The sequence below is a fragment of the Neovison vison genome, chromosome 6 (genome assembly GCF_020171115.1).
Source record: "Neovison vison isolate M4711 chromosome 6, ASM_NN_V1, whole genome shotgun sequence".
NCBI classification, from domain to species: Eukaryota; Metazoa; Chordata; class Mammalia; order Carnivora; family Mustelidae; genus Neogale; species Neogale vison.
In genome coordinates, this window is record NC_058096.1 from 120318434 (window position 1) to 120331275 (window position 12842).

The following is a 12842-nucleotide window of genomic DNA, read 5'->3' on the forward strand; positions in this document are numbered from 1 at the left end:
TAGGTGCTCACTAAATGTTGAGTGAGTTGGATTTCTATCAGGCAAAAGGCAGACTGGGCAATCTCTTTCAAATATGAGATGCTAAAGGCATCTTGAAGAGTTGAGACCACCAGTAAATTGTAATCAGCTGTCTGTCCTCAAGGCGGAACGTTCCTCCTCAAAGGCTATCTTTTCCCCAGCCTCAGCCTAGCCACAACTTGTCCCAATACAAACTCCGTAGATCTAGAGCTGGCCGTTCCATTCCTTACTCAGGCTAATTACACAGATTAATTTGCAGGTACACCGAACAAACTTTGTGATTATAGAGTCAAAGATTTAAAAGAAAGACCATAACTGTGGCCCATTTTTCATAAAGTCCCCTATGTACAGTATCTTTCTTGGTGTCATTTCTAGTATTCTATAATGTGAGTATGCCTGCCCCAGGGGGTGCCCCAGATTATCCACTGAAAACACAAAAATTCTCCCTGTATACATATGCATCTGTATGTGCATGTATATCATAGGCACACATATTTGATTAAATCGGTAAAAAAGATGCAGTGTTTCCCTAGACTTTCACTGACAGACTGACACAGGCATCTTGCTACAAGCACCAGTGGCCGGAGGGGTGGGAGAGGGCGCCGCCCGGAGAGCCGGAGGGCGGCTCATTCATCCTGTTGCTTTCAGGGGAGTTCAAATTATCGCTCTTTACAAGCACCCAGTTAAACAGATCTATCTATTATCTACTTTTAACTAAGCTTCACAGAAAGACGCATGGCCTATCAAGTTTCCTGCAAAGAAACTGCAGTTTGAGGACAATAATATGCATGAAAGCACATGAGAACTTTTAACTCTCTGTTGGCCACCTTGTGGGGTAAAGAAATAATGATGATCTAATCAGAACTGCCACAAATCCAGGCCAAAAAAAATAATTAGAGATGATCAAGGAGGCAATCTGAAATATGGAACCACAACTTCTAATGAAAAAGCTGAATTTCACCCTAAGGGTATCCTGAGTTCTGAGATTATGAGTCAGTGATAGAACATGTGTACCGTTTATAAACTAATATATGCAAAGATAGGGAGTTGCAAGTTCAAAAAAATTTCTTAAGAGAGTACACGATCAAAGGAGTTTGGAGACTCCTGGCCTGTTCTTGCTTCTAAAAACTTTTTTTTTTTTTTAACTTCTTTTTAATCATTCTGGTCAATTGTAGAAAACTTTGAAATGCATGGGAGCTTCAACAGCAAGGAAATATCATCCATATTCCTACTACCACAACGTAATTATTCACCTTTGGTAAAATGTCTCTGCCATCACAACCGTTTCATATAAAACTTCTTTCATGGGGGTAAGCTGAACGTATAGGAAACACTTTACAGAACACTGTGTTCCCCCATGGGTCACTGTATCTAGTCTCCATGGAGGTTAAGATGGTCTGTCAGGAATGCAGCTGCAGTCCTGGCTTTAGAGCAGTTGCCTACTACATCTGGGTAAGCTTAATTCTTGGTGGGGACGCCCTGTGACCTCAGCCAAGGTTATCCTGTGGGCGCCACACACACCTTACAGAGGAAAAGGAGCCTGGCACAGCAACTCCTGTACTATCTTAATTGTTAAATTAATTAGCCCATCTCAGCCATCGGTGACATGGTTAAGGCATCATGCTCAGATTCCCAGATGTCAGGCGTGCAGGCCTGCTCTGGTTTTCAGTAATCCCCAGGAATTCCGAGTATGTCCATCAAATGCCTTCCTCCAGAGAAGGACCCCATAGCTGAAGGTTCTGCAAAGATGGCCCCTGTCCTGGCTAATGTCAGCTCTGACATGCCCCTCACTGCCGAAGCCACCCTTGGTTTCCCACTCTGGCTCTTCTCTAGATGTTTGTTCGTCATCCCCACCCCCGCCGCCCACCACCACCCAGTTAAACACTGGCTGGTATTTGAAATAATCTCATCACCCTCAAAAATAACTTCTGACAATCTGAGTTGAAGCAGAACTTTTTCATAGGATTGGCAGGATTTCCATTTTGATCTGGGATGAAATGCAGCACTTCCCAAGCTATGGGCCACACCCCAGATGGGGCACAAGACCCCTTCTAAAACCTGCATGTCATTGCCTAAACCAGAGGGTGCTGAACCAAGTTACTATTTTTATCTCCCTCATTTTATGAGACCTTCATACGATGTCCCCACTTTTGCTCTCTATTACAGATCAACTATTCACATTATTGTGTGGTATGGGAGCTGCGGGGGTGGGGGAGAGCATTTCTATACAACACCAAGGTTGAAGAATTCAAATCCTGTAACTGAAACAGCAAGCTCCTCTGGTGCAACAGTTAAATAGGAGCCAGTTTTAAAATATTGGATTTACAGTTTGCTTTTTTGTTTTAATGGATAATTTTGGCGTATCCTCTGGATTGTTTTTCAGGAATGAGAGTGGATTTTCCCAGAACCACTATAGGCATCACTAGGGCATTAGCCCCTCCGGCTAATGTCAGGGGTGCAATTCATGGCAAAGTGAAGTTATCGACCCCATTCTGCAACTAAGCCAGCAACTGTGACCTCAAAACCATGTCATCTAACAAAATAAAACCCAAACATCCAAACCCTCAGATGGTTTCCTTCCACTTAAGCAGTTTTTTTTTTTAAAGATTTTATTTATTTATTTGACAGAGAGAAAGATCACAAGTAGGCAGAGAGGCAGGCAGAGAGAGGGGGTAGAAGGCTCCCTGCTGAGCAGAGAGCCAGATCCGGGGCTTGATCCCAGGACCCCGAGATCATGACCCGAGCCGAAGGCAGAGGCCCAACCCACTGAGCCACCCAGGTGCCCCCACTTAAGCAGTTTTAGATGCAGACTGGGAATGACAGGAGAGTAAACAGAGACTACAAGAGCAGAATCACCACACCTGCGCTCATGATTTCCCAAGGGATACATTCACCTTCGGCAGGCACAGCAGAGCTGGGGAGGGATGATGGGAGTGCCTGGGGCTGGGCCTGGCAATCAAATGGAACTCTGTTTATTTTGGGGGCCTCACTCCCGAGTACCAGAGATTAACAACTCATACCCCCCTTTTCCTGTCTTTGTTACCTTGGTCACCCCAGCTCTATGAAATTCACCACATTCTCTCTGCTGCCTGCCAAAATCTCTAATTTTCCACTAGTATTTTTATCGTTCTTTCAATATATATTTGTAAGTATACATTTCTTTTCCTTAAAGTTTAAGTAATCTCTACACTCAGTGTGGGACCTGAACTCGTGAGCCTGAGATCAAACAAGAGTTACATACACCTCCAGTGAGGTGGCCAGGTGCCCCACAACTTATGTTTTAATAGTACTTGCCCCCTGACATCCTTTTGAGTGTAGACTCAAAGTAAATTAAGTAAAAAGTACAGATAAATTCACCTAAAGTTATAGAATAAGTTGGAAGGATAATCAAGATATAGATTTAAAGACTTATCTTTTCTTCTTTTCCTTTGTGTCACAAACTATCCAGACCGCCCCTTTTTTTGAACAGGTAGTCTTAAGCAAGAAACTGCAGTGGCTTCCAAGGAAGGAAAGGTAGAGGTGTGGTTATAAGAAGAGACAGATCATTAAGACAATAACGGATAGGAAGGATTACTTTAGGACTGCTTTCCTCTTATATTTCTGATTGTCAATATAAACCCTGTTGGTCACAGAATTGAAGAAAAGAGCATCTTTTGCCAGGACAGTTCTCTGGTCCTGCCTGGGACTGGGATTGGGATATGTGAACAGCAACATTGGCGGGGGGGGGGGGGGGGGGGCGGGCGGAGTCCTTTCCTTCCAAACTAGTTTCATGAAGTTTCCACAGATATTGTTAGGAAGATCACTCCCAGACACCCAGAAGCCCAAACTGTTAGGAGCCCATCGGCATATACAACAAAATTTTTAAAAAATGATGGGTGGAGAGCAGCTTTCCCTCATACCACACCAGCAGAGAGCAAAGATAGAGCCTCTTTAATTTAACCCTTTCCCATCCCTGAAAAGGACAAAGTGCCTTGGGTGTTGGACACTCTTCACAACCCAGGAACCCTACTGGCCTGGCTTTAGTTAGTGTTTCAAAGTAGAAAATAATAATAGGTGGATATTATGTGGAACAGACATTATTAATAGGCATCACAAAGGGGATATAAATATATCAGAACATCCAATTCTGACCTTTGCAGAAGGAACTGAGGAGTCCATGAGATGAACCAAGATGGCCTTAGCACAGACTTACTTTCTTGGTGAGCGCAAAGCAAATTAAAGAAAAGGTCTTCCTCCCTGTGGCTCCTGACTTCCTGACTGCTCTGTGATTTCATCTAGCTCCTGACCTCTAGTCATCAGCTGAGGAGGCCTCCGAATTTTAACACCTACCTGCTCCTGAAGCTAAAGGACCCAATGGCTAACTCAAATAGCCAACGCCATGGTCTTTTAGGAACCAATGTACCAAGGGTCCAAATAACTCCAACAAAAACTTTCTCGATAAAGTCGTTCCTAGACAGAAAGTGAAACAGAGAGGCTCTCTGCCTGGCAGAGCAGGTGAGGACAGAGGAACGGAACCAGGTAGAACGTGAATTGGGAATCTGCTGACTCTGCAAATGGATCCTCAAGGTACCATCCCCTAGAATTCCCTTAGGGTCCTGCCCAATGCCCCCTTGCCAGCCCCAGGCCATGCCCCTGAGCAAGAAGCAGGCCCCTAGGTGGCGCCCCAGGACTTTCCCTGACTCCCCGCCCTCTCCGTCCGCGTGCCCCCCCCCCACCCCCGCGCCTCTACCTCGATGGTATACTGCTCGAAGATGCGCAGTTGCAGGAAGATATCCAGCTTGATCCTGCGCTCATGGAACAGCTCCTCCATCTGCACCTGGGCGTCATCCAGCTGCTGCAGGACTGACTCGACGTGGCTGATGGAGCTGCCGTGGGGCGTCTTGTTGTTGGACACAGCTGAGTCCCTGCGGCACAGGAGGGGGAAAGGCCTGGCCATGTTAAAGGGGGCAGGAGGTCTTCCTCCTCCGAGCAAGGCGGGTGTGAATGGGCTGGGTCACTCAGGACATTTCTCACACTCCCCCTGCGACCCTGGGACTATCTCTGGAGCAGGTGAACCAATGACTCGCATATCCTCTCTGAGGTTCCCCGCAATGCAGCGCTGAGACTAGCCGCTCTCCTCGTCCTCCGTCCTCCGGGTGGAGAAAGGGATCAGACAAGGGAATGTAGGCAAAGGGCTCTCAGAGGCAGAATGTGTTAGGGAAACGGAGCGGTGCCACACATACATGCAGCCTACGACGCACGAGTTTAACATGCACACGTGCACACACATGACAGTAAACACAATGGTCACAACACGTAAGAGTAGACAAACTAAAGGCACATAAAAAAAATCACTTCCTGGTTTAAATAAAATGAGATCACAGCTACCAAAATTCCTCCTCCACTTCACAGTACCGTGCAGAGCCTGTGCTGCCCACAGGTTCCAAGCTGCTGTGAGGAAAGCATGGGATCTAGACGTCACAAGCGCAGATTGAGCCCCCAGTCTGACACACAGGGGCCTGTGACCTGGGGACATCACCTCCTGGAGTCCCAGCAGCCTCCTGACAAGGGCACTTAGTAATGCCCTGCCCTGCTCACTTCATGCTTTGCTGTCAAGTGAGACCGTGCCTGCGAATGTGCTCGGTGACCAGAACATGCTGCGTGAGTGGCTATGAATCCTGAAAGGACACGTGAGAAGTGCCACGTGCTGATGGGGGCCCAGGCCCAGCTGTGGAGAGTAGAGGGTAGGGGCACGTTAGGTTGGGGCAACAGCAAGGCTGCCAAGAGGATGTGTTCTGATTTGGGCGTGAAAAGGAGGAAACCAGCCAAGCAGGTGGGAGGCCTGTGCTCTCTAAACAGAAGAGTCTATGCTAAAGTGGCAGGGGAGGTGACATGTTGTAGAGGGGAACCAAAAGAAAACACACTGAGCTGCTCAGAGAAGTGAGGGGGTGGTGAGACCTTCAAAGAGACCATTATAATAGGTCAGTTACAGGTGTTGAGACGTTCAGATTCTAGGGGGCCCTAAAGCTTACAATAAAGGGGCACGTTCATTATCTTGTGGCTTCCTGGTTTCTTATACGCTGTAAGAAGTCATAAGAAAAGGGCAAAATCATCAGCAGGCTGTTGGCCTGTGTCTGTCTCAGAAGCAGCTGTGTCGGAGTTTATATTGTTTCTGAAGGGGTGTAAGGCCCATGGTCAGGAACCCTTCCTTCTGCCATTCTGAGAGCTCCCAACACCGGCCTCTCTGGGCACCAAACCCAACCAGGAATGGAACATAAGGCAGGTACTCGATGCTCTGCTTTATGCATTTGTTGAGGACTTTGCTGTTGGAAGGATATGCTTGTTCTTTCTGACTGCTCCTCTCAGGCTGTTTTCTATCACACAGCTTCCAGAAGGAAGAGAAGAATTTCTGACCATTTTGCACAGCACCAATGTCAGCGTCACACTCACTAGGAGGCCCAGAGATGATGCCAAACCGCCTGAGATGCTTCGATGATGAGTGCCAGCGAAGTCACAGAGACCAAGAGAAGATGTGTGCTCTGCTGGGCAGGAGGCATCTGCCCCTCTCCACCAGGCATGGTTCACGTCTTTTCCTCTTTGATGGGTCTTGAAATCAAGGACGGGTGCCGGGGCTAGAGTCAGGCTACTGGGGGTGCACATAGTCCCCAGTGGTTCTTGGTCACACAGCTAGCTAGGGTCCTCTTGGAAATCCATGGCATCCAAGCTGTAGAACAGGCCTTTGCCATCACAGAGTAGCCCTTGGCCCTTAGGCATCATGTAAGGTTGGCAGGTGAGAGCAGAGGTCTCCCCCACAGACCCAGCCCACACAGAACGAAACCCACTAAGCTTACGAAGAGCATTTGGAGAGGAAACACAAAACCATCACAAAATTCTAGAGCTGAGAGAGCTCCTACAGCGACCCCCTTAATTACACAGATGAAGCAGCTGAGGGCCAGAGAGCTTAAGTGACAGCCTGCTATTTGGAATTTTTTTCAGAAGCCAGTAACAGTAGGGTTTCTTAGATAGCCAGACAAAACTCATATATTATATATTAGTAAAGATGAACTGGGGAAAGAAGGGAAAGAGGCTGTCTTGTTAGTATGCACCAGGAGGACTCAGAAACATCCCATGTGCATGTTTGGAATAGACACAATTTCCAACAGATAAAATGTGTGGGGCTATCTCAAGGTAAGCTCTCATTGTTTGTTTAATTGGACAACCAGTAACGGGGTTGGGGGGAACCCTCTCCCATTGGAGTAATTCCCTCAGGCCCCAGGGCTGGCCTGGGACTTGCTGATGAGATTATTTCTGTGTGGGGCTGGCAGAGGTCCCAACACTCAGTGATTCTAGGACAGAGCAAGTCCCTGGGGGCAGAAGACATCGTTAGCACCATCAAGTCCTACTTATACAGCACCTGGGCCCAGAGGTGGTGCTGAGGGCTGGCTCACCGCCTGTGACACCTTATCTGAGGAGTCTGTGCCCTTGACAGGAGGAAACTAGATATTGATGACCACAGAAATGAGGCAATGTTGTGGGTGATTCTAAATGAATGTAAGGTTTTTGACAGGATTTTCCTTCTTGGTTATGTTTGTTTAGGTTGGTAGAAAGGGAGTTATATTTTCTGGGCAGCAAGGAATGGTGGAAAGGTCATATGTGAGCAATGGAGAGCAGACTAGGATGAGGACACACACTCTCTAGATCCCCACGGAGCCAAAGCCAACCGTTTTTGCCACCTGGAGCACTAGCATTCAGGGTTCAGCCCAAGATCAGAAGCCAAATAACATGGGACTCCATAAAGGCTATTTCCCCACATAACCAACTACGCTGTAATTCTTCATGAAGATGCTATTTATTTCCTATTGGATGTGGTTAATTTTTGTGTCTGTGTTACTTACTGATTGCTGAATAATATCATGAATAATACATAATTCTCTGAAACATCAGAGCTTCTTCATTTTCTATTTCATCCTCAACTCAAGTTGGGTATGGCACAGGCATTTTTATATCTGACAGATGGAGAGACTGAAGCTCACAAGAGACCACAAAGCTGGCTGTGGCTGAGCCAAGACTGGGACATGACTTATCTCACATCTAGTCGAGGGCATTTCCCACTGGAGAGCACTGCCCATGCTGACCTGGCCTCGCTGGGCTCCCCTAGGGAGGGAGGCGCTGACCTGAGCTGCTGGATAAGGTCTTCGCCTTCCTTGATGACGTTGAGTGTGGCATCTAGAGTGGCGGTCTGCTGCTGCTGGAACTGTTTGATCAGTTCCTGGACCGCATCCACTGAGTCCGCACAAACGTCCTCCAGCATCTCCTTCTGAAGGTCTTCCATCCATGTCCACAACTGTGGGGGAGAGAGCAGAGACCCCATGCGGGGCAGACAGAGAGGTCAGGGCTGGGGCCAGGGCCAGAAAGTCAGACATGGGACATGTAACCTAACCTCCACCAGTCAGTGTGATGTCAGACTGTCCTTCTCACTGGCATATCTGCATTTAAATTCATTATACATCTCTGTTAAGTTCACTCCATTAAATTCACTCTGTTAAGTTCACTGTTTCTGTTCCCAAAGGATGAGAACCACCCGAGGCTTCACTTCCCTGTGGGTCAGTGAAACTTGCCTTCGTAGAGCAGGGCGATCACTCATCTTGCAGACACTAGGAAGAACAGAGGATTGCTGAGGGACATATATTATTTCATCTTTCAGAAAGGAGGGCTGTACATACTCCAGACCACTAGATGTTGATTTCTAGAAATGTACCATGACTTTGGAAACATGCAAAAAGGAATGGGTTGCTCAATAAGAACCAAATGAAGAAGGGGCACTGGGGTGGCTCAGTTGGTTAAGCCACTACCTTCAGCTTAGGTCATGATCATGGAGTCCAAGGATCGAGTCCCACATTGGGTTCCCTGCTCTGTGGGGAGTCTACTTCTCCCTCTGACCTCTCCCCTCTCATGATCTCCCTCTCTCATTCTCTCTCTCTCTCAAATAAAAAAGTAAAATCTTAAAAAAAAGAGAACCAAGTGAAGATTAATTTTAAAAATATGTGTCATGCTAAATTATTTTGGTCTTTTCAGGGGTGCTAGGTTGGTTAGAAGGTTGAATGCTAAAAATGTAGCTTATCTTAATTTTACGGTAAGGATGAAACATTTCCCCCATTACATTCAAAGCACTGAAATGCAGCCAGGGTGATATTACTGGTCAGGCAACTTTAAAAGAGCTAAGTATAATGTTGTGAACAGAATAACTACTGGAAATGATGAGGAGCTGGACTGAATTACTGAAAACTCATGTAATGATAACTCTTCTTCATACTGAAACTAGGTCCCCATGGCCTGCCACAGGGCTCCATTTCTAATACTCCTACCAAGCATGCTCACAAAATGAGGAAGGGAAAGATGAGTCTGGTGCTTGCTTAGAAATAAGGAATCTTCACCTGGCTAGCTAGAAAGATAAGCTCAGGGCTCTACCAGGGAGAAAACAAAACAAAACAAAAAATAGTATGGAGAGAAAATGAAGAGACAGAATCAGATGTAGATTTTGGCCTACTCTTTTAACTCATGGTGCCTTTGAATAAATCATTCCTTCCTTGGCTCTCTATGACTTCATGTATAAAACATGTAATGTGATGTAGGACTCGATCCCAGCACCCCAGGATCATGACCTGAGCTGAAAGCAGACACTTAACGACTGAGCCACCAGGTACCCCTGAACACATAAAACTATTAATAAGTCCTTGGCATTGTGATGATTGCCCTAAAGGATATAAATTACTATTATTCAGTGTTCCTGTCATTTAGCAGCTTACAATCTAGTTGTAATTCAGTTTATTTCCTTTACCAAAAAACAAAACAAAACAAAACAAAACCCACCCTTTTTTGTTGTAAAAACAGATGGCAAATTTTCCAGACCATGGAAGCTGGGATATATATTCCTAAATGTATGAATGTACTTATTTCAAATTGGTTTGAAACCAGGAAACCAGGAAGTTCAGGGTATTGGTCGCTGTTGGTTCATGTTATTTCAAGTTGCCATTTGGCCTAGAGAACAAAAGCATTTTCTACAGGTGCTGAAGTCCCTGGGCAAAAGATAATGGGTTTTCTGAAAACATACTGTACAGACAGGCAGTAGAGCATAATGGTTAAGAATTTCAAGCCCCAATTCTACCATGTATCAGTTAGACAACCTTGAGCAAATAAGCTACCCTCTTTGCACCCCAGTTTTCCTTATCAGTAGAGTGGCGATAATAATAGTATGTACTTTTATTAATATTACTAATAAGTTGATACCATGTGTGTGTATTTGTGTATGTACATATACACAAATAAGTGAGTTATATCCACATATATCTATATAGATACCTGTATCTATATATACCATTTAGAAACAGTGCCTAGCATAGAGGAAGTGCTAGGTATTATATTTAAAAGATACTTTTGATGCAAGCCACCTCCAGTTCCCACCAGAAGGCAGCAGGAAAGTTTAAAGTACTCCTTCATTTTGGAATTAGTAAAAGATCAACACCAGATTTGGTCTTTCAGTAGGCTAGGCTGAGCTGGGCCTCTCTTTGCTGTTTTTGCTGCTTTGTCCTGGGATGTCTAAGGAAAGCCTAGAGACTGGAAAGTCTAGATATTTCTAAAGGAAAGAAAGAAAGAAGGAAAAGAAAATAAAAGGGAAAGGAAAGGAAATAAAAGGAAAGGAAAAGAGGATGTAAAAAGAGAGATAAAAACTGTAGATACCAAACAAGTCATATAAGACTTGATTAGTAAGTTGAAAGAAAGAAGAAACAAGAAAACTTGAAAAGAAACTTGATGTGTTGAGGGAGGACAGGCATTGAGACAGAAGACGGATCAGGGTAAGGTTGGTACTTGCTATTACAGGAATAAGAGACAGAAAAGAGGCTTATAGGGATCTTGAGAATTTTATTTGATTTAAGATAATTCTGTTCTCAGTACCATCCTTAAGCTATTTTAATGGCTTCATAGCTTAGAGGTCTTTTCTTCTTTTTTTTTTTTCTCCACACCCAGCTCCCAGTGGAGCCCAATGTGGGGCTTGAACTCATGACACTGAGGTCAAGATCTGAGCTGAGATCAAGAGTCAGACACTTAACTGAATGAGCCACCCAGGCACCCCTTTCTCTTTTTTTTTTTTTTAAATATTTTATTTATTTGACAGAGAGAAATCACAAGTAGGCAGAGAGGCAGGCAGAGAGAGAGGGGAGAAAGCAGGTTCCCTGCGGAGCAGAGAGCCCGACGTGGGGCTCGATCCCAGAACCCTGAGATCACGACCTGAGCTGAAGGCAGAGGCTTTAACCCACTGAGCCACCCAAGCGCCCCAGCCCTTTCTCTTATTCTTAATAAAACTTGAACACGTCTGGTGTAGGTCTAGGGAAGAAAGCATCATTTTTTTTCTGAGGAAATCCACCATGCTTCATGGCTCTTCCTCCTCCTGATGGTCATGCAGCTAAACAGCAGGGGTAAAGAAACCGACCATAGAAATTGCCAGATAAAAATGAGACATCAGTGTTATACACAAAGGGACTAGGGAAAGACTAGAGATGTCTGAGAATACACTCTGATCTCTGAAGTCACTGTCATTAGAAAAATGTGCCCTCCCCCCAAACAGTCTTTGACTAGTGAACTGAAACTGATTTCTCACATTTCTAGTCACATATTCTATTACATTATAAACAAACTTGTCTAAGGCAGAATCAAACCTACTTGCTGCTAAGGAAAATCAGCTAAGAGATAAATGATGAAGGACAGTACTCGGTGCAGCTCAGCCCAGTGGTTAGCAGGCTGATAAGAAAAGAAGCACTGGTCTACCTTCAGGAGGATAAAATATCAAACAAAATTGCTTGTGATTAAAGAGAATTTGGCTTGGAGCGAGGGAAGGGGACTACAGCACCAAAGGCAAAACATTAGTGACATCTTTCTCTATCTGTCCTTCTGTTACGAAAACAAACAGAAAAAAAGGAGCTCTTGAATGAAACTGATATTTACTGGTGATAATTCTTGATTCTGCCTCTGTTGGCTACTCCTTGAGCATGGGAAAATGACTTTACTTCAACTACTTCATATTGAAACTGGTGAGTGTGTGCATGTGTAGGCATGTATATGTGTGGGCTCTCCAGCTTATCCCTAAAACCCCTTCCAGCTCTAATTTGCTATGGTTTCTCTTCAAAGGCTGATGTCAAGAAGAGGATAGCAAAGAAATGGCTTTCTAAACTAAAACACAGTAGTCTCAGCTTGGACACAGACACATCCAAAGTCCAGAAACTTTAGCAAGAGCTTAAGGATAACTATGATATCAAGTTAAGACACTATTAGCAACCTAGAAAGCTTGAGTTGTGAGCCACTTGCAATCCCACAAGGTCACACCCACAGAGGTGACCGTAGGAGCAGCACATGTAAATCGTAAGCTTATAATACGATTTTTTAAATAAGGACCTCTGAGGCATACATAAAATAGACAAAAAGGAACATAGTGTCCCTAAACTATGAGTAAGGCCCAATATTCAATTTCCTAGGCTACAATTTTGCCATGTGAATGTCCTGTTGGTTTCCTTCTGTGTATGTGCCCATCTGACTTACCCCTGAAGAGTGTGCCTAGATTGCTTTGAAAAGAATCCACATCAGAGTGCCACTTCTATTAGTAATTTACTAGTTATCAGGCAGTCAGTGAAACCCAGTCAGAATGGTCTCTCCCTTCAAGCTACCACAAGCAATGACTGCCAAAACTAGGTAAACTCACAGAGTGTGTGAGGTAATCCTGTTGTTCTCCACTTGGTTTCTCTCCCCTAGGGTGATCCTTTTTACCCTCTGTGTAAAGAGAGTCCAACACATTA

The 12842-nt window shown here is 45.0% G+C and overlaps 1 protein-coding gene across 22 annotated transcripts in view; it reads right to left on the minus strand.

The window, feature by feature from the left end:
• Nucleotides 1-12842, minus strand: part of KALRN (kalirin RhoGEF kinase) — a 661720-nt gene that overhangs the window by 302522 nt on the left and 346356 nt on the right. For 18 of the 22 annotated variants that reach the window (XM_044252161.1, XM_044252158.1, XM_044252155.1 and 15 more), the window contains 2 exons: nt 8133-8341; nt 4748-4922 (listed from right to left, as the gene is read on the minus strand). In XM_044252161.1, coding sequence (XP_044108096.1) covers nt 4748-4922; nt 8133-8341 — 384 coding nt within the window. The remainder of the gene's footprint in view (nt 1-4747; nt 4923-8132; nt 8342-12842) is intronic. The other 4 variants (XM_044252163.1, XM_044252164.1, XM_044252176.1 and 1 more) reach the window with 1 other exon arrangement.